The following is a 26,361-nucleotide window of genomic DNA, read 5'->3' as shown; positions in this document are numbered from 1 at the left end:
AGAGAGAACATCTCCAACCACACAAAGCAGCAGTTAATTTCCACAATGGGCTCAAAAGATCATCCAGGCTTTCCATTGGTTTAGGAAGAACAAAGGACTAGAGAGAACTAAGAGGAGGAGCTAATGTGAAAATAAAGCATTCAGGAAGATTAGAAGTGATCAATCAACATGGTTGCTGCTGAGTAGTAAGAGGCAGGTAAACTCCTTAAAACAAAGAAGGTCTGACAGATGATGCCCTGCTATGCTGGTCTGGGATTAGGTCCCCTTCACCAAAATCTTGACGTCACTTATGTGAGTTGGGAAAAATATGAATCAGTGATTGGGAAGATTTTGTTCAGCTATGAACCACACACACACACACACACACACACACACACACACAGACACACACACAAGGAGAAGGAGAATACACTCTACCATGTCTTCTTTATATTATTACACAACTTTACATACAATGGCTGAACTCCAAACTGTGTGGAATGCAGGGAAAACTAAAAATGGCAACAAAAAAATAAAATAAAGCATAAATAATATAAAAGACTAACTTTTTATCTTAAAAGAGATACATTCATATGAAAGAATATTTTACTAATACAAAAAATAAATAAGCCATCTAAAGAATTTTTCTTTTTTTTTAAAAATCCTTCGTACAGATGGAACAGAGAGATAGCACTTCCAAAATCCACTCTTCTGTGCCTACACACTTTCCCCCCATTCCTCCCTCATTCACATCCAGCACAATAGGTGAATACAGTGTCCTTCAGGTTAAGTCTGAGCATTTCAGCACTAGCTGTTTCTTTTTCTCTGAATACATTTTCATGTCTCTTCATTGTCTACTGTTCTTGTGTAGGTATGCATGTGTGGAATGTGTATGCGAAAATGCGTGTGTGTGCTGAATGCTGCTGTGTGTTTGTGAATTCAAATCTCCTGTGCTGTACGGTGGATAAGGTCTCCATTTAGACTTGCAGTAGAGTTCCAGGCGATTTTCTCTTTACAGTCCAAATCAGATAGGTCCAGCCTCTCCAAACACATCAGCGGCTCGTCTGAGTTCACACACTGTACTGAATCTGTATGATCATATACACCATATGAAGATGCACAGCAGACAATGGGAGAAAACAGAAGTCAATTAGTATTCGCAAAAGTGCATAGCAATACAGAATATAAAATAAACTTCACTATAGCAATTTACACTTTTCAACACTCACTGAGTGTCAAATCCAACAATCTGATAGTGCATCTTTCTATACACTATATGGCCAAACGTATATGGACACCTTCACACCCATATATGAGCCTTCTCTAAACTGTTGCCACAATGTATACAGTCCCCTCTGAAACTATTGGAACGATAAGGCCAATTCATTTGTTTTTGCTGCAGAATATGAGAAGAGAGTTTAGAGTTTCAGCTTTTATTTCCTGAGCCACAAAAGTTCTGGAACTTCAACTTCTGGAAGATTAACTTCTACCAAAGTGATGGAAAGGCCAAAGTTTGGAGCAAGAAGGGATCTGCTCATGATCAAAACATACAAGATCATCTGTGAAACATGCTGGACGTAGTGTCATGGCCTGGGCTTGCATGGCTGCTTCTGGAACAGGCTCACTAATCTTTATTGATGATAGGACACATGATGCTAGCACCAGAATGAATTCAGAAGTTTACAGGAACATTATGTCTGCCAATTTACACATAAAATGCATCCAAATTAATCAGGAGGAACTTTATCATGAAGCAAGACAATGATCCAAAACACACTGCCAATGCAACAAAGGACTTTATCAGGGGGGAAAAGTGGAAGGATTTAGACTGGCCAAGTCAATCATGAGACCTTAACCCAACGGAGTATGCATTTCAACTCCTGAAGAGGAGACTGATGGGAGAAACCCCCTGACACAAACAAGAACTGAAAGAAGCTGCGGTAAAAGCCCTGGCCTCAACCCCACTGAACACCTCTGGAATGAACTGGAATGCCAACTGTGTGCCAGGCCTCCTCACCAAACATCAGGGCCTGAGCTCTAATGCTCTTGTGGCTGAATGGGAAAATCCCCACAGCTACACTGCAAATCTCTTGGAAAGCCTTCGCAGAAGAGTGGAGGTTATTATAACAGTAAAGGGGGAATAAGACATGGAATGGATGTTCAAAAAGAACAAAGTTATGATGGTCAGTTGTCCACAAACTTTTGGCTATATAATGTAGCTCAAAAAAATAGGCAGAATAGGTAACTATTAAATTTTTTTTGAAAAATTTTAATTAAAAAAAGCTGATGGGAGTTATGATCTAGAACACTACTGTTCTGTGTAGCAGGGGCATGGTCGAGCGTTGGCTGTGAATGGAGAGGAGGCAGATGGAACCAGCAGGTAAAGCATGACGATTCTCACTTGTGTGTAATTAATGAAAGTGATTTGTTTTTGTCTCTCTGTGCTTTCAGAAAGCCCCGCAACAGGAAAGAGCTAGAGAGCGAGACTGAAGCAGTGCAGAGCTGTGTGTACCTTCTTATAAGAAAGAAATGCTTGAAAAGCAAAAGTAAAAATCTGGGAAGTATTACATTGTGCTTATAGCTCACCTCTGCTGTAGTTGGTGCCTGGCATTTCTTGTCCGGTTCCACTCTCAGAATTCTGGGATGATGTTGAGTCTGAGTTCACTTGAACCTGCTCCTTGATCACATCTGCCCTCTCGCAAATCCCCTGTGCCACTGGGCTGTCATTACCATGGCATAGGAGTGAGCCATGGTTCAGAGGCACCATCTCAAGACCATCAAGCTGGCAAGATACCAAGTGGTGCTTTAGGTCACCTGAGAAATTGCCATTGGCTTTTGTGTAACACCTGGTCAGAAACACAGAGATGTATATCAAGTTTTTTGGTCATTCAGGTTGTTAAACTGTCAGGTAGTCAAGAGTCAAAGCAAACGGACTTGTTATCATCCAAGGAATTTTTATATACAAGTCCTTTAAAAAATGATTTCCCTAATACAATCAGCCTCCAGTCTGACTCAGCTCCTGTATGCATTTTATCAAACACAAGGCCTGTTTATCTATGCTGAGTGATAAAGCTGTATCTACTGTATTTCTGATATACACACTAATACATACATCTTTCTATACCTAAACTTATAAATATACACACAGAAACACACAAATTGTTGTAAATAAACAGAACCACACGCAAGCACAGCAAACTCTGAATGACTTCTGTTCTTATCAGTTCCATTCACTCCGGTGTTCCCCACTGACTTGTGGGAAGTTGAGAAGTAAACAGTGCTGTCACTAAGAGTTGCATGGCTGCACACCAAATAAACTGTTAGCGCTACACACACACTAGGATAGATAAACAAGCTTCACTGATGGACGTATGCCACAGTGTGTGTATGTCTGGCCCAGAAAGGATTTTGGAGACCCAGATGATTGGCATGTAGACAAAAAGAGCCCTTTAGGTGTTTTTCTCTCACCTGTTGTTGTTACAGAGGTTCTGGCAGTTCATGCAGTCAGAAGAGTCCGTCTGGGGTACAGATGTGTACATGCTTCCTCGCTGCCACAGCAGAAGTACAATTAGTTAGATACCTTCACTTTGATGTTATTTAACAATGTATGGAAAAAAAAAACTGGCAATAGTTCAGCGCCCAAAACAACATAAAAAAAAACTAATTCAAATTGCTCTCTTATTTATAATCATGAACTAACAACTAATGGTCAAACAATGGTCACCATTCAGTCGTATCTGGAACTCTGTAAAGGATAATGTAGCTGGATCTTTAAAAATCTTACAGAGGTACAAATACCTCTGATATATAATTCAAACCCATATAATGTATACATATAAAACAACATAATTTATACATTGGTTACTGCCGACAGGTCGTCTTCACCTACTCACACTGTGCATATGGTGAGCGTGTGTATGCTCAAAGTCCACATTGTTGTGGGGCACAGTTCTGTCATGGTTGTGGGAATGACCCAGACTGTAGAGAGGGCCTGAGCCATTTAGTAATGTCAGACCATTGTGGAGTTTAAGATGGAGGTGATGGCAACCCTGGGGCATGATGGACCCGCTGTTCCCATAGCTACCATGCATGTTGCTGTTGAGCTGGCTGGAACTAGATAATGTTGTGTACTCCATAATGTGACCATTCATCTCAGCAGGCTGGTACAGGTAACCGGAAGGGTTGTACTCTGTAGAGAGTGACAAAAACAGAAAGGTACAGAGAGAGAGAGAGAGAGAGAGAGAGAGAGAGAGAGAGAGAGAGAGAACAAGAAAACAAAGACAAGAGAGAGAAAGATAAATATATTTTGTTGGTGGTGTTGTCTCAAGGAAAAAAGGTGTAGAAATGGAACATATAAATATTCGGGTTCTTATGAACACATTATTTGTTTTCCAACCTTTTTCTGTATATGGGGTATGTAGTCTACTACTTTTACATGCACAGCCCAAAATATTTACTCTGTTACTCAACCCCATTCAGAGCTTCACACTGCTACTTGGCACAGGGGAAAACCTGGCAGTGGATCGCACCACAGGCCTGGATTTGGACTCACTGTGCATGCTGTGCTGCTGGCGGTTTCTCCACAGGCACATGATTATGAAGATGAGCAGGATTAGCACCATAACACCCAAAATGCAGCCCACAATCAGGTACAAGATGCCACCTGCTTGAGAATTTGAATTGGGTGGGTACATGGCTGGCGGAGTGATTGGCCGCTGACTGGGAGCACCTGGAGGCTGACGTGCTGTATAACAGAGAGAGAAAGAAATAACAGAGATAGAAAGAAATAACAGAGAGAGAAAGAAATAAGAAAAAATCGTATATCATTACTCTATCTTATAGCAGTATGGATGATGACACCACAATTTTATCTCCAGGTGCTTGTCTCAATTATTTTTCAGAGGAAACTATCATTTTCTTTGTGTTGATAATCTGCTAAAAGCTAAGCACGATCCTCTTAACAAGTCCACTTTAAAATGCATTATAGCCATTTCCCTAACTAAATTATTTAATACTTGAATTGCTGCTGAAATGCTTTATGGCAGCCATTCTGATTGTTTGAAAGTTTTTAGGAAAATACAAATTTCTGGATACACTGCATGAAGATTCAGCAAACAGCATCATAGTTTGTATTACTAATTTATGAATGGGATTCTGTTCTTTCTACTTTAGTGTATAGTACAGTCCTTGGGACACATTGATTTGCTTCAAATAATCCACTCATTATTAAGCCTTTTAGAATTAGGTATGTTGGAAGCAGGGAATGCTCCAAAAAAATACTGGATGCTAGCTAGCTAACATTAGCTGTAAGTTTACTTCGCTAGCTTGCTAAAGCACCCATTTAAAATTAAAGTGTAGATTTGTACACTTGCCATGCACTGGCTGGGTGCTTGGCACATTTATTGCATGACAAGTTGACTATCCCGCTTACCATATCTTACTGCTAAGAAATACGTATTGTGCTACTTTTTCTGTTAACTTGTTAGTTAGAACTAGTTTTTCTTCAATGAAAAAAAGAGAAAATAGTGGCCTTCAGACTAAGCAAACTAAAATTAAATCACTAACTGATGATGTGAATGGCTAGGATGATCCCTTCATATAAATTGCTTGATAATAATAATTAACAGAACAAAAACTTCGCCTGGTCTTTTTCCAGTCTTCCACTTGCCCAGTTTCAGTGAGCCTGTGCAGCTCACTGAAAGTGTAGCCTCAGATTACTGTTGTTGGAGTTGAACGTTATGCAGTCTTCTGTTACTATAGGCTGTCTGTCTTAAGGTTCAGTGTGTTGTGCATTCTGAGATGCTTTTCTGCTCATCATGGTTGTAAAGAGTGGTTACAGCGTTACAATAGGCTTCCTGTGAGCTAGATTCAGTCTGGCCATACTCCGCTGACCTCTCTCAACAACAAGGTGTTTCCACCTGCAGAACTGCTGCTTACAGGATGTTTTTTGTTTTTCTTACCATTCTATGTAAACTCTAGAGACTGTTGTGTAAGAAAATCACAGGAAATCAGTAGTTTGTGACATACAAAGGCCTGTCTGGCACCAGAAACCTTTCCATGGTCAAAGTCACAGAGATCATGTTGCCCCAACAGATGTTTTATGTGAACATTGACTGAAGTCATTGACCTGTATCTGCATAATTTTATGCATTGCACTGCTGTCACATGATTGGTTGATTGCATAATTGCATGAATGTGCAGGTGTAGATGGTAAAAACCTTGATATTGTAGTACAACCCCAATTCCAAAATTTGGGATGCTGTGTAAAATGTAAATAAAAACAATGCAGTGATTTGCAAATCTCATAAACCCATATGCTATTCACAATAGAACATAGAAAACATAAACTGAGTAAATGTACCATTTTAAGAAAAAAATAAATTAATTTTGAATTTGATGGCCGCAACACCTCTCAAAACAGTTGGGACGAGGCAAACAAAGGCTGGAAAAGTGTGTTACTAAAAAGAAACCACTGGAGGATAATTGGCAACAGGTCAGTAACATGATTGGGTATAGACTCTGCCTCTCTAAGATACTCTTTTTATACTTAATCATTAATTGCAAAATGTTTCTCCACCTTTGTTGCTCCCGTCCCAACTTTTTTGAGATGTGCCATCAAATTCAAAATTACCTTATTTTTTTCCTTAAAATGGTACATTTCCTCAGTTTAAACATTTGATATGTTTTCTATGTTCTATTGTGAATAACATGAGTTAATGAGATTTGCAAATCACTGCATTCTGTTTTTATTTACATGTCACACAGCGTCCCAACTTTTTTGGAATTGGGGTTGTATAATATGTATATTCATACCATAGATTTCTTTATACCTACCCAGCTGTGAAATAAAATGTAAGATGAAAGGAAACAAACAAGCATTTACTAAATAAACTGCAGTGAGCTTCTTACAGGTTCAAAGCTTTGTGCTAATAACAGGTCACTGTGTGCATTGAATCTTGTTTTGATTACCCCAGGCCTGTATTAATAACAGTCATTAGAACATGATATAAAGGCGATGAAGCACAATGTGTCCCATTGTCTCTGACTCAAATAAACCATTGCTGTGTTCAGGTCTGTAATTACAGCAGTGGCTTTTATAGCCTCCTGTATATGTTCAAGCATTCCCATAACAGTACAACTTCAGCCTCCCACCCTCTCTCTCTCTCACTTCCTCTTTCTCTCACCTTTAGTTTCACATATCATCACATTACTGTAATCGCTTTCTCCAGCATCATTGTAGCACTGCATCTTGATGTCATATGACGTCTCCGGATGGAGCTGACCAATCATGTGCCAGCGCTTCATAACTGTGGGAGGGTGAAATGAAATTAGCAAAGTTACTGTTATATAATTACACCAGGCCAACACTCTTATATGTGTGTCATTCACTATAAACCACAAGTTCACTCCCTCTATTTCACTTTCTCACCATTTCCTCCATTTCTTTATCTCCCTATTTCTCCCCAAGTCCTATGATGCTTCAGACACATCCTTTATTCCAGATAGACTCCTTATAAGGCAACGTATTTGTTTGCTCTGGCTGGGCTTCAGTACACCCACTGCACTGTGCACACACACTGATCTCACAGATGAACACATACACTCACTCTAAGTCAGCTCTTTAATCAAAGATTGTGGGACATAGTTTCATAAGCATGCAGCCAAAGCTTTGAACAGGAACTTATGCAGACATTCACACACAACATACAACAGCACACAGTAAGCATGGATAGCTGCTGAGGTTGGTGTGCTGTGAGGCTGTCTTATCTAACTAAGTATGAATTTCTGTCAGCCTGTCAGTTAAAAAACAGAAAGACAGCTCTCAGGCCAGAGAGAAATTTAAAAAAAGATGGGGAAGTTTAGGGATCATTGTTAACATTCCCCCAGCTGTGTAAACCCCTGTCTTGAGTGTAGGGTTTCAGTTTGGGTCTATTAGAGAGGCAGCCACTTATTTAACACATTTTTTTTGGCTCATTAAACCATGGTGCAGGTCCAGTGCACGTCAATCAGCAGACATATCACAGGATATCCATTACCCCACACATACACACAAAATATGCCTTAAACATAAAAGCCTACCCCAATTTAGCATGGATCTACATGGAGCATGGAACAGCATACGACTTGAAAGAACTCAAAAAGTAATCCACATGGAACATGAATCAGCATGAAGTTGGACTAGCTGGTTCATTGGATAAACAACAGAAAATAGCTGAGTGTAGAAAAATGAACAGCATGAAGCATGAGTCTTTCATACCTTCTATCACATCTCTCTTATAATCACCATCATTGTCACTGTCTGTAGGTCGATAGTAGATGTAGAAGCCCTGGATGGGGGTGTTGTTGTTACTGGAAGTGGTGTACTATGGGAGAGAACCAGAAAGAGAGACACAGAAGTTACCAAAATTCTAAATACCAAGTTCACTCTGCCAGCACACTGAGCCTGAAGGAACAAATAGTCACAGAAAATAGCTAATATTCAGAGAAACCCACAGAGAATCAAACCATATTCTCTCTATCACTAATTACTTTTGTCCTAAAAAAGAACACATTCTCCTCCCATGTCCACAATCTAAAAATAAGCTTTGCTCTATTCTGCTCCCTATTGCTGCACCTTGACACAGCCCCCTAATATGTTTAGCAAGCACACCCACACGTACACACACTCACATGCCCCTGAAGAAGCCTAGTGGGATTAAACCAAGCCTTTCTGAGGATGAAAAAAAAATTGAGGGTAAAAAGAAAATTTCTCATTTAAACTCAATGGCATTTGGCAAAAAAAAAGCACATACACTTTGTCTGTGTCCATTCTTGCACATATTGTTTCAAACCAGCACAGACTCGTGTGAACAGTTACAATTTATTTTTCCATCATTTGTGCTGTTAACTCAGAACTGGGAAATGAATCAGAAGGTCAGTGATAGAATTCCATGTATGCAATAAAAAGCAGTTGTTGCCGTTGTCCATTCTGTTCACTGACGATATATAAAGGATTTGGAATTGCACGAGTGTTTAACTATTTAATGCAAATACATTGACAAGTAAACACTGTCCCCTAAAAGTTGAGGTAAAAAATATAGAATTAGCCAAACGGTTCTCCTGTAGTGGAGCACAGTTTACTGCCATTCTAATGAAAGCATGCTGGGCACTGTTTGTAAACTTTATGTGCCAAGCCATGCCAGGATGTTAATGACACCAGAATGTTAAAATTCTTTACTCAAACAATACAGCTGGTACTAGAAATGATGCAACAAAACTTACACACTACTTGCCCTGTACACACAGATAGAGGGGATAAAACTGACAAAAATAAACTTGCGTATTTCATATTAAAAACAAAGTACTTGAGAAGAGTCTGGAAAATATTACGTTTCTCTGCATACTCTATATTCCTTGTGTCCATGCCACTGCAGTACTCACAGTCCATCGCACCATGATCTGCGTGTCACTGACAGCATCAGTAGAAGAGATGTGAGGGCCAGCCACAGGTCGGTTGGACACCGGTGAATTCGCTGTCGCTATCTGGTATGGCCTGGAGGTGGCACTGTGGGGACTCTCACCATAGTGGTTCATGGCACTGACACGGAAACGGTACGTGGAACCTATGGATGGAACATTGAAAACACTTAACAACAACATCAAATTGCTATTCATCAAATGTGTGGAAATATGTGAGGTATATGCCAGTGTTTCTCAAAGTGAGGTCCATTGACCTGCAGGGACCCATGAACCATAGCCAGCAGCTGCATGATTTTTATTTATTTAGTTACAATAGTGGAAAAAACAACCTACCACTATCAAAAATATTACATTAATTATCAAGTTTGGGTAGTTATTAGCTTGTTTGACTGGTCCCTTGAACAGAATGGGTTTAAACCAAATATCGAAAACTCAAAAACTGTGTGCTGTTGATGGAAAGTGGAATAAAAGTTCTTTAGCTTTAATAAATAGACAAAATATTATTCAATGCATTTAAATAACATTCATACAGAAAATCGGCTGAGGAGGTTTGTACAATTTATTTTGCACTTAAAGATGGTCCCTGGCTACAAATGGTTTGAGACCTCCAAGTATGTGTTGCATACCCATATGATTAAAGAAATACAAACAGCTTCACTTTTAGAATAGCCTGGATTTGTGTGTTCGACATCTACAAGCTGGCAGCTCTGGTTTGTGCTCCAAATGCACCAACACTGAACTACAAGATTTAATTTGACAGAAAAATTCCTGCTGTCAAATTAAATCTTGTAGTTCAGTGTTGGTACATTTGCAGTCAAGTTAATATCCTTTTTAGTCTCTATAATAATAATACATCCTTATATGAAACATTTTATGCTCTAGTAACGTGTAGCATATGTGCAGTATATGGTCTTTTCTGTGGAATATAGTCTGAAGCTGTGGGCACATTTTGGGAAATTATATTTTGCTGTAACTAAAATGTTATTTCTTACTGAGGTTAAGGATATCTTTTGGTTTGCTAGGTTAATATTTTAGGATTAGCTTTAGGTGCAGGTATACCAGCGTTTAGTGTAGTACAAGTGAGTGTGTGCAATTCTACCTGCTTCTAAGTTGCGCACTTCCACAGACAGCTTGAGAGGTGAGATGTTATCATCAGCTATGATCCAGTCCGCATTACGGCCCTTCCTGTACTCTACACGAAAAGCTGTGATTGGAGAACCACCATTGGCCCGTGGGATCCATGTGACATAAACCGAATTCTCTGATGCCATAGAGATGGTTGGTCGATCTGGGGCCTCAGGAACTGCAAGACAAAACAAACTAAGTAAATATGAAACTGTAAACATGGTTATTATAGTTTCTAGACTGAACATCTAAAATGGCCATGTTTCCTGTGAAGTGGTAACAGCTGACCATCCATCTTCTGAAAGGAATCAAATACACACAGGGAGAAAAAGAGCGGCTAAAGAAAAAATAAACAAACACACAACATAGACAAACCACATGTCAGAGTGGAGCATGTACTTACTGAACAGGCTCTGGGCCATAGATAGATAAAGGCAAATCGAGAAAGAGAGAGAAAGCCAAAGAGGAGAGAGGGTTAGTTAAAAAAATACTTGCTATATAGGTGTAAGGCCTAAATTAATGTTCAATCAAAGAAACTCACTCTCACTCACACAGACACACAAAAGTCCATACACCTATACATGATTAAACATTATGCACAACATGCACTCTCAGTTACAATCGGTTGCACATTATTTGAATTGTTTCATTTCATGTCAAACTAATCATTTGTGATTTATTCATCTTAACAGGTTACCTCTGTCATGGATGACCACTCCATAGTGTGTATTGATGTTTTTGTCTTCGGGGGCTTTCTCAGGCAAAGACACAAATGGGGCCTTGGAGGGATTCTTATTGGAGGAGGAGCTCTTCTCTAAAAATCACAGAGGGGAAAATGTGAGAAAAGAAAAAGAGAAGGAATAAGAGAGAGGGCAAGGGGGAAAAAGCAGAGAGAAGTGCTGGGAAGAGCTCTGCAGTGATTTATAACAGTGTTATTCCCTCTGTAGACAGTGGCTGCACTGTGCCAATGCAGTTTCGAGGTCTATATGCCTCATTTAGCCTTACTGACTAGCCATGCGTTCCTGCACACAGTTGCATGTTCTCAAATGGAAGTGAACCGACCCTAATAAATGCTGCACTGTTTGTCTAGTTGTTGAAACAGGGCTGTTCAATTGTGTTGTACATGTATGTGTATGATAATGTATGCTATTATATGATAATATCCCACTTTGGATTGGTTTATTTGTATATAGTCATGGAGTAATACTGTAACAGTGCAAAAGTTTATAAAGTTTTTAAAACTTTAAAAAAGTTGTAATTGCTCACGCAGACCACATTCTGTGCACAGGGTAGCATATCTCTGCTGGCTCTACAAAAAATTAATTTAACCAATTTAAAAATATTGTAATCCTTGTACATTTATTGATGCACTTTTCTTTATTGTTAAACAATCATTCTCCATCGTTTTTGAAAAGAAAATGTTTATAAATGAGTATAACGAAATGCCAATTGAAGGATCCCATTTTGACTCGCAGCAGCTCTGTAATTGATTCTGTTATTGTGTCCAGTGAACTTTTCTGGTCTTTCTGGAATGTAACCAACCCAATAACTAAAATAAACTGAAAAAATATTAGATGATTAATACTGCCAACTGTAGTGTAACCAACAGTTTCTTGATTTGGGAAAATCAAGACATGTTGCTTTGGAACATAGTTAGTTTGCTTACTCTGCCACATTAGAAAGAAGATAGAAAGGTTTCCAGAAAGGTCCACAATGCATGTGATTCAGGAGTGGAATGAAGTTCTGCAAAATTGTCAATGAAATTTTTTTTTTTTTTTTTTTTTTTTTTTTTTTACAGCAGACATATTTTTCAGTGTTTTCCAGCATTTCTAAGGCATAATGGTAGGATTATCATGGAAAAATAATATTATAAATAAAAATGAATAAATAAATAAAATAAATTAATTGATAAATAAAATGGACCATACCCAATTAAAATCCAAATACGAAAACAGATACAAATATTTTGAGGACTAAACAGGTTTGTATCTGTTTTGCATCTGTATTCGTATACGAATACAGATAACGGCACTGCATTACACCACTATATTACACCATAAGTAACAAACTTAGGTTGTTTTCACATGAGTGTGATTGTTCCTGGTGTCCCCCGTAGCTTGGTCTGGTTTCAGACTCACTTGATTCCATAGAATCTTGGTGCATTTGCATTCATCTTAGTTAGTTAAAGGCCCTAGGCTCGATTCCGAGCCATGGCGACCTGATGGATGAACGATCTGTAGGAAGATCGATCATGTGCCAGTTGGATAAGTTGGGCCAAGGTCTTCTCCGTTGTTGTCTTGATGGTGTCGTGCCATCGGGTTGCTGGTCTTCCTCTTCTTATTGTTCCTTCGATGCGTCCCATCATAACGTCCTTCTCCAGTGAGTGATCTGTTCGTACAATGTGCCCAAAGTAGGCAAGTGGTAGTTTGGTGATCCTTGCTTTGAGAGACATGTCTGGTTTGATTTGCACCAATATAGATTTATTTGTCCGTCTGGCTGTCCATGGTATCGACAGGATTTGTCTCCAGCACCACATTTCAAAGGTGTCGATTCTTTTCTGTTCTTGTTTCTTGACTGTCCAGCTCTCGCTGCCATATGTTACAATGGAGAAGATGAGACTGAACGAGTCGTGCCTTTGTGTGCAAAGAAATGTCCTTCGATTTGAAAATTCCGTCCAATGATTTCATCGTTGATTTTCCCATGGCTATTCTTCGTTTCACTTCTTCGAGAGTCGTTGCCTTCGTGTTGATCACTGATCCAAGTAGGCTGAAGTCGTTAATAACCTCAATTTCGTCTCCATCCAGGTCAAGGGTTCGTCGATCATAATTTTCATTGGTCATCACCTTGGTCTTCTTGAGGTTCAGCAACAGTCCCATTTCCTGGCTCTCTCTTTTAACTGTCCGCAGTAGGTTCTTCATTCCTTCTTCAGTGCCCGCTATCAAGGTAGTGTCGTCCACATACTATAAATTGTTCATGTTTCGGCCTCCAATTTTGATCCCTTCTTCGACCTCGTCCAGTCTGGCTTTTCTGAAGATTGTTTCTGTGTACAAGGTGAACAAGAACGGTGACAGGATGCAGCCTTGTATGACACCTCATTCCACTCTGAACCATTCTGTGTTTCCATGTACCGTTCGGACGGTTGCTTCTTGTTGACCATATAGATTTCTGATGAGGCTAGTCAGATGGTCTGGTACGCCAATGCTCTTGAGTGTTTTCCATAGCTTCTCATGATCGATGCAGTCAAACGCCTTGTTGTAGTCAATAAAACACATGTACAGACTCTTCTGGTATTCTTTGGCCTTTTCCATCATCCATCGACCGTCTGCGATGGTGTCACATGTGCCTCGGCCTTTTCTGAACCCCGCTTGTTCTTCTGGAAGTTCTCTGTTAACGTAAGGCTGTAGTCATCTTTGTATGATCTTCAACAGAATCTTGCTGGCATGTGATATTAGAGTGATGGTTCGGTAGTTACCGCAGTCTGTTGCATCGCCTTTTTTGAGAATAGGAACGAAGATTGATCTGGTCCATTCTGTCGGCCATTTTCTAGTTTCCCACACTTTTTGGCAGAGTTTCGTGATTACATCGATGACTGTTTCTGATGGTTTGATAAGTTCGATAGGTATGGCATCGCAACCTGGAGCTTTGTTGTTTGACAAAAGCTTGATGGCAGCAATAACGTCTTCCTTCAGTATGTCTAGTTCTTGCTCGCATACAGGGGGTGCTTCTTCTTCAGTTGCTGCATCATTCTTGTAGAGATCTTCTGTATATTGTTTCCATCGGCTTTTGATTTGTTCTGGCTCGTTTAGTATATTTCCGTTTTTGTCTTTCAGCATGCCCAGCGTTGGTTGAAAATTCCTTCCGATCTGCTTGATCTTCTTGTAGGCTGCTCTTGATCTTCCTTTTGTATGTTCATCTTCAATTTCTTTGCACGTAGTTTGGTAAAATGCTTCCTTATCTTTTCTAATAACTCTTTTCAGTGTTTTGCTGATATCGTCTGCCGCCTGTTTGTTGCCTCTAGCTTTGGCTTGTCTTCTTTCTTCTATAATTTTCAGCGTTCTTTCCGATATCCATGGTTGAGTTGTCTTTTTCTTCACATGCAGTGTTGTTTTCATTTCTGCTACAATCGTGGTCTTTATTTCGGTCCATAACTCTTCTGGCTCTTTATCTTCTGTGTTTAATACATCAGATTGATTGTGAAGATTCTTCCAAAATGCTTCTGGTATGTTGGCAATGTCAAGTTTCGGCTAAGTCTTTTCCTTGGGTTTTTTTCTGTAATTTAATTTTCATCTTGCATGACAAAGTTCGTGATCGGTTCCGCAATCCGCACCCGGTATCTTATAGCATCACAAATGTGCATTGAGAACAAAACCTGACTCACCATATATATATATAAATATATATATATAAATATATATAAATAAATAAATAAATATATATATATATATATATATATATATATATATATATATATATATATATATATATATATATATATATATATATACACACATATACACACATATACACACATACATACATACATACACCCCTCACATTTTTGTAAATATTTGATTATCTTTTCATGTGACAACACTGAAGAAATGACACTTTGCTACAATGTAAAGTAGTGAGTGTACAGCTTGTGTACAAGCTGTACACTCACCCCTTCAACCCCTTCAACCTCTGCAGCGATGCTGGCAGCACTCATATGTCTATTTCCCCAAAGATAACCTCTGGATATGACGCTGAGCACGTGCACTCATCTTCTTTGGTCGACCATGGTGAGGCCTGTTCTGAGTGGAACCTGTCCTGTTAAACCGTTGTATGGTCTTGGCCACCATGCTGCAGCTCAGTGTCAGGGTCTTGGTAATCTTCTTATAGCCTAGGCCATCTTTATGTAGAGCAACAATTCTTTTCTTCAGATCCTCAGAGAATTCTTTGCAGTGAGGTGCCACGTTGAACTTCCAGTCAACAGTATGAGGGAGTGCGAGAGCGATGACACCAAATTGAACACACCTGCTCCATATTCACACTTGAGACCTTGTAACACTAACAAGTCACATGACATCGGGGAGGGAAAATGGCTAATTGGGCCCAATTTGGACATTTTCACTTAGGGGTGTACTCACTTGTGTTGCCAGCGGTTTAGATATTAATGGCTGTGTGTTGAATTATTTTGAGGGGACAGCAAATTTATACTGTTACACAAGCTGTACATTCACTACTTTACATTGTAGCAAAGTGTCATTTCTTCAGTGTGGTCACATGAAAAGATATAATCAAATATTTACAAAAATGTGAGGGGTGTATTCACTTTTGTTATATATATATATATATATATATATATATATATATATATATATATATATATATATATATATATATGCAGTATAAATTAATTAATATGATGCTATTATGTGCAGCAGATATTATGTGTAGTAGTGGACCTCTTCGTGTCCTACAGCATTCCCCTGACGCTCATGGTACAAGTGTGTTGTGGAAACTAATGATGTTGTCATCAGCTAACACACACGCAGGCTACTTTACTTCCTGAACAAGTGCTGACATTCATAAAAATCACAGCACAGTTCCAGTGAAACGGAACTGACCATTTCCTACAGGTAGTCTTGGGTTCAGTACCATGGTATGCTTCACAGTTTTTCATGCAAACTGTGCTCTGTTTTGGATTAAACTGCCAGTGTGAAAGACCCCTTAAACATAAGTAACATGTATTAGCAATGTCTATATAAATGTAATTAAATTTTTGCTAATTTATGAGGACTGTTTAGTCATGGACTGAATAAACATAATGCAGTGTGTTTAGTGTTTAGTTAACATTTAGTTAACCTTTAAATTCATGTCAATTAATAAATGTGTTAATTTAATTTGTTAACATGACTTACTTATTAATGCTAAGTTTTATATTAAGTGCCAGGTTTAAAATATTACTGTTAATTAATGTAGTAAATAATGGTAGTTAAGGGAACTTTAACCTGAACTGATACCTATATGATTTGTCAGCACAGCAGTGAAACTCTCATGGTAGTGGTGGTACAAGTTTATTAGATGGAGAAATGTTGCTGGGATTTTAATAACTCAATGTCACTGCTGGGTTTGGAATAGTTCAATAAACACCAACCAGCCAAGAGCTGTGAGAAAGTAAGACAGTGAGTGAATGAATGAGTGAGTGTAATCCTCACCCTTTCCCGTTCGAAAGGTAAGCATGGCAGGTTGGCCCTCACCAGCACTGCTGCGTGCTACCATTAGCACCTCATACAGGCTGGAAGGCTCCAGGTCCGATAGGTGGAGGCTCCTTTCACTACCTGGAACTCGTACTGTATGCCAACTGCCCACCACATTGCCCATCTCATCTACCTATAGCAACATGCAAACACAAAGAGGCTGGTGGTTATACATCAACATGCATCAGCAGCGGTCACATACAAAAGAAATAAAAAGTTAAATGCCATAATAAACAGATATGCTGATCTGTCTGCCTTTGTCCCTGCTCAATTTTATTTTACCCAATGTTATCATCATTTTCCCTCAGAATGATGACAAAGTGTGGTAGTGCCTGAACAGGTCTTTGAGAATTTTTTGGTCATTTGAATTATAATACCATTATTAGGGTTTTTGTTCAATGGTGATCTCATATAGACTTTTTCTACTTTAATAACCACAGAAAATGTTTAAAAGGTATAGCTGTGAAGATGCCCATTTGCCATGGCTGACTTCCTGCTTATGTTGATTTTAAGATGGATATAATATCACATCAATGAGCAACTTTGCATAAAGAAAAGTCAATAGTTGGCATCACACGTTCACACAGTTTAAAAAAAACAAACAAAAACAAACAAACATACAAACAAACAAAAAAACAGTGGACTGGAGTGTAAAATGCATATAATCAGTAGCAGTATATTTTCGGGTAATACTGATACTTAATATCAAATCACAAATCAGTGCATCCCTGCATGTCAGAAATTTCTCAGCCAGATCAAAACATTGCAATGCAACCAAGTACATTTCAGTCTTTATAGAGCAGGCAGGTTCTTGAAAAGCAAATGTGTCGTCATAAATCCCTAATATGCAAAGATAAACATCTCCAAGAATGGCTTTACAAAAAGAACTTAAAAATAAAGTGAAGTTTTAAATCACCTTGCGATATTTAACAAAGTAGGCGTTAATTGGCCTGCCCCAGTCTCGACCTGGCCGCCACTCCAGATCATATGCATTGGGTCTATGTGTTTGTGGTGGACTGATAATGATTGGAGCCTCTGGAGTGGGCTTGTCACTGGCCTTGTCACTGGCCCTCTCTGTGAATGAACCATTGGCATCACTAAGACCATCCTCCGAAGGTAGGAACAGCCCCTCTCCTTCATCACTCTGAACTGGATGGACAGTTGGTGGTGTGTCCACAGTAGCAGCAGTGCTGGGCTGAGGTTCTGTCAAAACAGATGTTTTGGAGTTCATTTTTACAAAATTTTAGATAAATAAGTGGATGTTTAAAAATATGTATTTAATATCTAATGCTTTCTGAGAACAGTAGTCTTTTTAGTAACCCTTTAAGGATAATCCCATTTTCACACAAAGAGTAAACTACAATTTTCAGCAGTCTTCCTTAATATGCTGTACTTGAACAGTAAAACTAGATCTTTAATAGTTAATTGTACTAATAGTATTTAGCACTGTGTTGAGGACAGTAGTCTCTATGTGGTGCATCCAAATACTTCCCTGAAAGAATGTGTGTAACCTGCAGAGCTATGAACGCCACTAGAAAACTTTAGTGCAGCAGGAGACCATGCCGGAAACTTTAATACCAATATGGATCTGTTTAAATCTACATTGCAAAACACAGTGGCCAGGATTTGAATGGCACTTCAGCATAATGCTTTGTTTACAATTTATTATTGAACTGAATGCTATCTTCAGCCAAAGTGGTCCACTTGGGAAATAACAAAAGTTGGAAACATTACTACATTATACAGTATACAGGCTAGGCAGCTGAAAGATAAAACCTTATTGAGACCATTGATGCCTTGAAAGAGTGTGCGTCTGTGTGTCTTGCTCTCTAGTTAGATTAATACATTGTCTATCTCGCTAGTTATTTATCTACAAGCCAAACAGAGACGACAGCTGAATTTGGGTGAGTAAAAAACAGTATTCAGAGATTTTATTGTACACAGCTGATGGTGTAGAGCTGGACTAAGGCATGATATCTCTGCATCTCTTATCTGTCCTGCTTCTGAGTGCATAGCACTGGTTTACTTTACAAAACAAACAGCCTCAGGGCTGGTAACTGTAGAGCAAAGGCTGGGCCTAAAACATGTGCACTTGCATTCCTCCCAATACCTGTAAAATACCAAAAACAAACTCTACACTCTCTCCCTCCATTACAGATTCCACATTCACTCCATTTTTTCACCTCTCTTTACACTGTAGTACAAATTCTCAATGCACGCAGACACATAATGAGACTGCTGCAGTTGAAATGAATGCATAGAGAGTAGAAAATAGGGGTGTAATGCAATGTCATTATCGGTATTGTTAAACCGGAAGTGGCCATGGTCTATACCCAAAAGTTTTATTTATTTAATTTTTTTTATGTAAACCCTTCCACTATGCCCTGGCAAGACTGGAAAATACTGAGGAAAAACGGATTGCTGGAAAATGAAGTACTTTTTCATTATTTTTTAATTGCAGAACATAAATGTATTCAACTCCTTAACCAGATGTCCTGTGGAACTTTGTCAAGCCTTCTAAATTCTATCTAATGTGATTGTGAGTAAGCGAGCTAACTATGCTTCAAAGCAATAATGTCTTTCCCAAATCAAGAAATTGTCATTTTAAGTTTACAATGATAGACAGATAATAGTATTTTACCAGATTTACTTCAGTTTTTGGGTGTGCTACCTTCCAGGAAGATAAGAAAATTTCACTCTACATACGCTACACATCAGAATATACTATAAAGCTAGGACATCCTCACAGCTGCTTCTGCATATTTAACTGCTATTGTTTTAGCAGCATTGCATTATAATGACTATGACTTCTGAGGCGGGGCACATGGTGGCTTAGTGGTAACACCTCCAGGGTTGGGGGTTCAATTCCCGCTGCTGCCCTGTGTGTGGAGTTTGCATGTTCTCCCTGTGGTGCAGGGGTTTCCTCCGGGTACTCCGGTTTCCTTCCCCAGTCCAAAGACATGCATGGTAGGCTAATTGGCATGTCCAAAGTGTCTGTAGTGTATGAATGGGTGTATGTGATTGTGCCCTGTGATGGATTGGCACCCTGTCCAGGGTGTACCCTGCCTTGTACCCCATGCTCCCTGGGATAGGCTCCAGGTTCCCCGTGTCCCAGTACGATAAGCCGTATAGAAAATGGATGGATGGATGAGCTTCTGAGGAGGGTTTCTTTTAATAACAATTTAGAACAATCATTCAAGAATGATGAAAGGGTAACACACTTGGAAGAAAGATCAATCTGCCCTGTTCTGTGTACATGAGCTTACAGACATGAAGGATTGGCTAGTGTCGCTCTGACTGATGGGGGAAAAAGTAATGTCATTCCTCCTTTCCTGTCAATTTTGCACTCTCTTGGCTCCCGAACATGGATGGCTGTGGCAATGTCTGGATTCAAACTTGCAATCTCATGACAATAGGACAAACACTGAGAATTTAGTTGAAATATGGAAACCCTCGACATGAGCTTTGGCATGCTGTCCTTTAAAGATCCACAGTAAAAATGAAAACCTCGTTTTTTTTTTTCTTCGACCTGCAGAATTCTAGTCCAAACAAATGGGTCCAATATTTTCCCTATATAAAATTTTAATCAATACATGACATATCACATTAATCTACAATATCCCATTTATGTATGTGAATACATTCTCAGTTCAAAATAAAAATAATTTCTGACATTTTTGCCTCCTCAACTCTAAAAACATCAAGTGGGTGAGAGCAACTAACTATATTGAAAAATATGACAATTTTAAAAGTATTCAATTCATTGAAAAACTTTTGCACATAAATTGTGATTTCTTCAGATGTGATGGGGCAAAAAGACTTTTATGTTGGCATGTCTTTAAGAAATAGTGGGCCAGGTATTGCATCAGAAAGATCTCAAAAAAGTTCAGTTTACCACATCAAGTGGTAAGACCTAAAAATAAATAAATAAAAAATGTGTTATTACTATAATGATGTCTGTTTAAAATGACAAGAGCCAGAAAAATCAGGTAGCACAACTATTAAGTCAGATGGTCCAACCAGAAAAAAACATTTGTGTTAAACATTTGAATAAATTTGTATTTAAAAAGATAAATTCTATGCATTCTATTAGGTAAGAACTATAAACTTTTTAGCATCTTTTCAGTTTTTATATAGTTTTCCTGTATTTTAATGATTTAAAAATTTTTTTTTTATAAATGTGGCCATAATAAGAACATGGTAAATGTTAATTTCTGTAATGGTAAATAAGTATAAATAAAATATAATTTTCATTAATGCCACCTGACATTTTCTGGGTGGTGAAAATGACCCAGAACACGAGTGTAGCAGAGACACAAGAATTGAAAGTTTCAGGGACAAATCTTCACCTCATCTACTTTGTTTACTAGGGATGTAACCAAATATGAATACATTATTATAAATTTTGCATGTACTTGTCTCTCTCCTTCACTCTGACTCAGGTCTTCTTTTTGTCAATTAATGGGGGGATGTTGGGTGTTCTGTAAACATTACAACTAGGAGACCACCATGACTATCTGAAAGAGAAAGAAAAAGGGAGAGTGAGAAAGTGAGGGAGTGGAGAGAGAAACCACTTTGTACCATGAATGCTTAGGGGCAACATGATGGCACAGTTGGTGGTGTTGCCGCCTCACAGCTTCAGGGTCCCCAGTTCAATCCTCACCTCCGTTTACTATCTGTACAAACTTCCACATGATGTCCACATGTGTTTCCTCCAGGTTCTATGGTTTCCTCTCACCTCCCAAAACACACACAGGTAGATGTACTGGCTAGGGTGTGAGTGAGTGTGTGAATGAGTACATGGGTCCTGATAAACTGGTATCTGTATTTCTCCCTCACGTCCAGTGTTCCCAAGATCTTTTCATCCACCACAACCTTGACCTGGATAAAGTGGTTACTAAAGATGGATGAATGAATGAACGTTCTGTTCACTACTTAGCAATGTCTCAGTGGTGCAGGTTATTGTCTGTATATATATTTTTAAAGACATACAACTCAATGTTATTTTAAACTACAAAATTTTTGACATGCTCTGAAACTATTTTTGGTATTGTTTCAGGTTTATTGAAAAACTGAGCAGTTTTTTTTTTTAAATAGCAGAACATATGAGCTAGATGATTAATTAGGAGCAATTTTTGGGACAGATCTACCAGACAACTGACCCTTCAATTTTTTTCCATAATATACTCTTCCAGTAACTGAGATGAACAACTTTACATAAACAATCATGATTTTAAGCTGACCTGCATTTTATCAAAACCATATTCTCTCTGTCATGCAAGCCAGGAAAAAACAGCATTTGGAAATGACCTCAGCTGTTTTTTTTCTAACAGAAACCTCGTATATCTCTGCCTTTATCAATCACGTTCAGAAATGCAGGGCAATGCTGATAAACAGAGTTGAAGCAGTATGGGGGAGGCTTTGCGTGTGTGTTTGTGTGTGCAGAGGTATGTGTTAATAAGTAGAAGGCCAGTTGTGTGTAAGTTTGACAGCCGGGTGGTCTGCTCCTCATCATAACCTTGTGCAGTTACTCCTTACATTCCGCTGTTCAAGAGCTTATCCATGACAGTACACACAAAGCTCACTCTCATGGCTCTGGTGCTGCCCGCCAAAGACCTCTCTGCTCCTGCAACCCTCCCCCAGCACTGATGCAGCCAAAAAGCTTGTCTACGTCCCATAATCCGCCTTCCAACGCTTCAACAGAGCCTGTTGTACTCACTCCTCAAATACTAGTCTCATATATCCCTCACTGACACCACTATACATACTCAAATGTAAATTTGAGAATGCTGTGTAATGAACTTTAGATTGATGATTCTATAAAATGAGTCTTGACAAAATGTAACGATAGGAAACTTTTGTTATGCTGATGAAAAATAAAACATTCTTACCCAACAGAATGCTAAGTCTGGCAGCTGACTGTGCAGAGCCAATCCTATTGTCTAGCACACACTGGTACATGCCCTGGTCCTGAACAGTGACCGAGAAAATACGCAGGGTGGAGTTTGATATCTGGAGTCGTGGTGAGGATAAAACTGGGGAAGAGTTGAAGAACCAGGTGATGTTAGGAACAGGATTTCCTGAGGTGGCACAACTGAATTGCACAAATGAGCCAGATTTCACCATCTGGTCACTCAGACCTTTTATTATAATAGGAGGCCCTGTGGGAGAAAAAGAAAACAATGATATTAATGTATTTTGCTTCCATCACAGTGAAAACATGGCAAATGTCTAGCTGTATTAATATTTATGCATATTAACCTGTATTTTGACCATGTAATTGAATCAAATATGAAATATAAGTTTAGTTTAATACTCCACATGACTGAACTCACCAAGCACATCCACAGTATAGTTGGCACTGGCCACAACACCTTCCTCTACTTGAACAAAGCATGTGTAATTTCCTCTGTCACTTATCTGAACATCTCTCAGCACCAGATTACTGTGCAGAAGTCTCAGTCTGGGAGCAAGTGGCAGCTCTTGGCCATCCTTCAACCATTTAACAACAGGAGAGGGATTTCCTGATACTACACATTCCAGAACCAAGGACATGGCCTGTTCCACTGAAAGGTTGACAGACTTGACTGGATATACTATCCCCACAAGGGAAGGACCATCTGAATCTGTGAACGGGGAGAGGGGTGAGCTAAATGCAATCCAAACACATCAAAACAACCGTATTCGTGTTTTCTACAAAGTGCCTTTGCAGTAGTGCATTTTTTCCCAGCTTACTTTTCACCAAGAGCTTAGTGCCATAGGGCTCGACCTTGACCTCTCTGGTAACAGGATTATAAGCTCCACATTTATACATGCCCTGATGCTCTGGAGAAACAGAGACTATCTGAAGGTTCCCAGAGGGGAGGATTAAATATTCATCTGAAAAATAAACACAGGTTAAGAAAACATATTGAAGTGTGACTGAAAACATGTGAGTTATATTCTTGATCTGGGATACTGTGGTATACCTGTAGACACCTCTAGCCATTTCCCCCGTATTCTGTAACGTGGCAAAGCCGGGGGATTACTCCGAGGTAGCCGGCACTCAATAACAGCAGTGTTCCCTTCTTTTTCTACTAAAGACCGCCGATGGGTCTGTCCAAACTCCTTAATATCTAAATGTAAAGTGAAACAGGCCAATGTAAAATTACAAAATAAAACATTCAACCTATTAACCTAGGACCCACCACAAAAGCCCATCAGTTAAATATTTACACTGGAGTGTGGGAAACTGGGAACATATCCTCTCTACTGAATAATAATACATAATTATCTGCATGACCAATCAGTCTGGCCAGCCAAAGGCAAGTGCTGTAGGGATGAATAATTTTACCTGTTCTTTATTATTTTATAATCCATTGCAGTCTACAAAACAATCGTCCAATACAAATACTGAAGTCCTCCGGTTTCATTTTCAATACAATCGATAATTAAAGCTGCAAGCGGCAACAAACGGGCCCACGCACCCGGGTGCATGGTGGGGCTGCCCTGCCTGAGAAAAACCATTCCATTTTTTAAAGAGTTTATATAATCGTTTTTGACAGATTTTCATGTTTCCAGTAAGTGTCACTATGACTATAACTGAATATTGGAACGAAAATGTCCTCAGGGTAGTATTCGTATCAAATATGTGAAGTTTGGTGCAGATTGAACATTGTATGTCTGAGTTAGTGCAAAACATGTCAGTTATTGTTGGCAGCAGGTGGTGCTATGACTATAATCGACTATTAGCAAGTAGATGTATTCAGGAAAGGACTTTTATCAAACATGTGAAGTTTGGAGCAGATTGGACATTGTATGTTTGAGTTATAACAACTCCCTTTTTTATGGCGACACATCGAAATTTGTGAGACCTCCACACCCATGCCATGTAGTGAAAACGTTTGGGTTACTCTGTTCCCTGAGAAGGGAAGGAGACATTGCGTGAGCTCCACGCTGTGGGAAGGGCCCTCACACATGACCGGCATCTGAAGTTGTGTAACATCATGCCTATTTATAGGCCTACCGTAATCAGGTGACGTGGCAATTATTTGCATGACGCGATATAAAAACAGCGCCTGCGAACAGTGCCATCAGCTGCTATTATCTGAAACGAAGACGAAATTCACAGGCATGCCCCAATATGACAAAGCTATGCAACGTCTCGTTCCCTTCTCAGGGAACAGGGTTACATTCATAACCCAGACGATCCCTTTCAAAGGGAACTCCACATTGCGTGAGCTCCACACTGAGGGAACGAGAATACCCACTCCCTCATACTGAGGGTACAGCTTGTTCAAAAAGATCCGAGCCCGAGGGTCATTGCAAGACATCCGCAAGACACACCTGTAATATAGAATGAATGTATGTGGCGTAGACCACACCGCCACAGCTCACACATCCTGTAAGGATACGCCATTGGACAAAGCCTTCGAGGAGGCGACCCACCTAGTGGAATGAGCCCTTATGCCCAGAGGCATAGCGACACCTTGTACTTCATAAGCGATAGAGATTGCTTCTACTATCCAATTAGTGCTTTGGCACAGCATCCGCTCTACTGTAATCTCCAAAGCAGACCAGCAGCAGCTCAGACTTACGCCACTGGCCAGAGTGGTGGATGCAAGTACAGAGAGCCCTTACTGGACACAGTAGGTGCAATTTCTCTTGTTCTGGTGTGAGGAACAGAGGAGGGCAAAAAGCCTGCAATACTACTGGCTGGGAAGCACATGTAGGCACTTCAGGAATATAATCCAGCCTAGGATACAGGAAGGCCTTGGCTAATCCAGGAGTAAAGTCAAGGCAGGAAGGGGCAACAGAGAGAGCTTGTAGATCTCCTACTTGCTTGACAGATGTCAGGGCCAGTAGAAGAGCTACATTTAGAGTCAGAAGCTTCTCAGAGGCTGACTCTAAGGGCTCAAATGGGGCATCTGACATTCCTTCCAGGACCACAGAATCGTTCCAGGAAGGTAACCTCGAAGTTAGAGGATGTTGCCACAAAGAAGCTCCATCAATCGGTGCATGGCTGGCCAAAATGGCGGCAACGTAGACCCTGATTGTAGAAGGAGCCAATCCTGCTGAGAAACGTCCTTGTAAGAACTCCAGGACTGTAGCTATTGCACAGTTCACTGGGTCTAGCTGATGTTCCTCACACCACGAGACAACAAGTTGCCACTTGAGCGCATACAATTTCTTTGTGGATGGTGCTCTAGCATTCAAAGTGGTCTCTACAATCTCAGTTGTGAGACCAAAATCTATGAGCTGTTGCCCCTCAGGGGCCAGACCCACAGTTTCCATAGTTCCGGCTGAGGGTGATAAATCAGCCCTCCGGCTTGAGACAGTAGATCCCTGCAGATGGGAATCTCCCAAGGAGTGCTGTCTAGCAGGGATATTATCTCTGAGAACCATATTCAAGCTGGCCAATAAGGAGCTACTAGCAGCAGATGTAGACAGTCTTGGCGAACTCTCACTAGAACTTGCAGGAGCAAGAGCGATCGGGGGAAAAGCATACAGATGTGACCTCGGCCACATGTGCACCACGACGTCCAGCCCTAATGGTGTGGGAGGAGTGAGGGTGAAC

At 39.7% G+C, this 26,361-nt stretch overlaps 1 protein-coding gene across 1 annotated transcript in view; it reads right to left on the bottom strand.

The window, feature by feature from the left end:
- Positions 1–407: 407 nt before the first annotated feature.
- The window catches only part of cdon (cell adhesion associated, oncogene regulated), a 99,848-nt gene continuing 73,894 nt past the window's right edge, over positions 408–26,361 (bottom strand). Inside the window, exons 4-19 of the mRNA XM_017466503.3 lie at positions 23,774–23,920; positions 23,541–23,684; positions 23,141–23,431; positions 22,697–22,966; positions 17,722–18,008; positions 16,764–16,938; positions 11,261–11,377; positions 10,538–10,741; positions 9,400–9,581; positions 8,237–8,342; positions 7,164–7,286; positions 4,532–4,723; positions 3,873–4,168; positions 3,448–3,527; positions 2,566–2,825; positions 408–1,067 (exon numbers count right to left, since the gene is read on the bottom strand). Of these exons, the coding sequence (XP_017321992.2) occupies positions 919–1,067; positions 2,566–2,825; positions 3,448–3,527; positions 3,873–4,168; positions 4,532–4,723; positions 7,164–7,286; positions 8,237–8,342; positions 9,400–9,581; positions 10,538–10,741; positions 11,261–11,377; positions 16,764–16,938; positions 17,722–18,008; positions 22,697–22,966; positions 23,141–23,431; positions 23,541–23,684; positions 23,774–23,920 (3,023 nt within the window). The 3' untranslated portion in view covers positions 408–918. The remainder of the gene's footprint in view (positions 1,068–2,565; positions 2,826–3,447; positions 3,528–3,872; positions 4,169–4,531; positions 4,724–7,163; positions 7,287–8,236; positions 8,343–9,399; positions 9,582–10,537; positions 10,742–11,260; positions 11,378–16,763; positions 16,939–17,721; positions 18,009–22,696; positions 22,967–23,140; positions 23,432–23,540; positions 23,685–23,773; positions 23,921–26,361) is intronic.

This window comes from Ictalurus punctatus, chromosome 4 (genome assembly GCF_001660625.3).
Source record: "Ictalurus punctatus breed USDA103 chromosome 4, Coco_2.0, whole genome shotgun sequence".
NCBI lineage: Eukaryota > Metazoa > Chordata > Actinopteri > Siluriformes > Ictaluridae > Ictalurus > Ictalurus punctatus.
The sequence above is the reverse complement of the archived record's forward strand: the minus strand, read 5'-3'. Positions and strand labels throughout refer to the sequence as shown.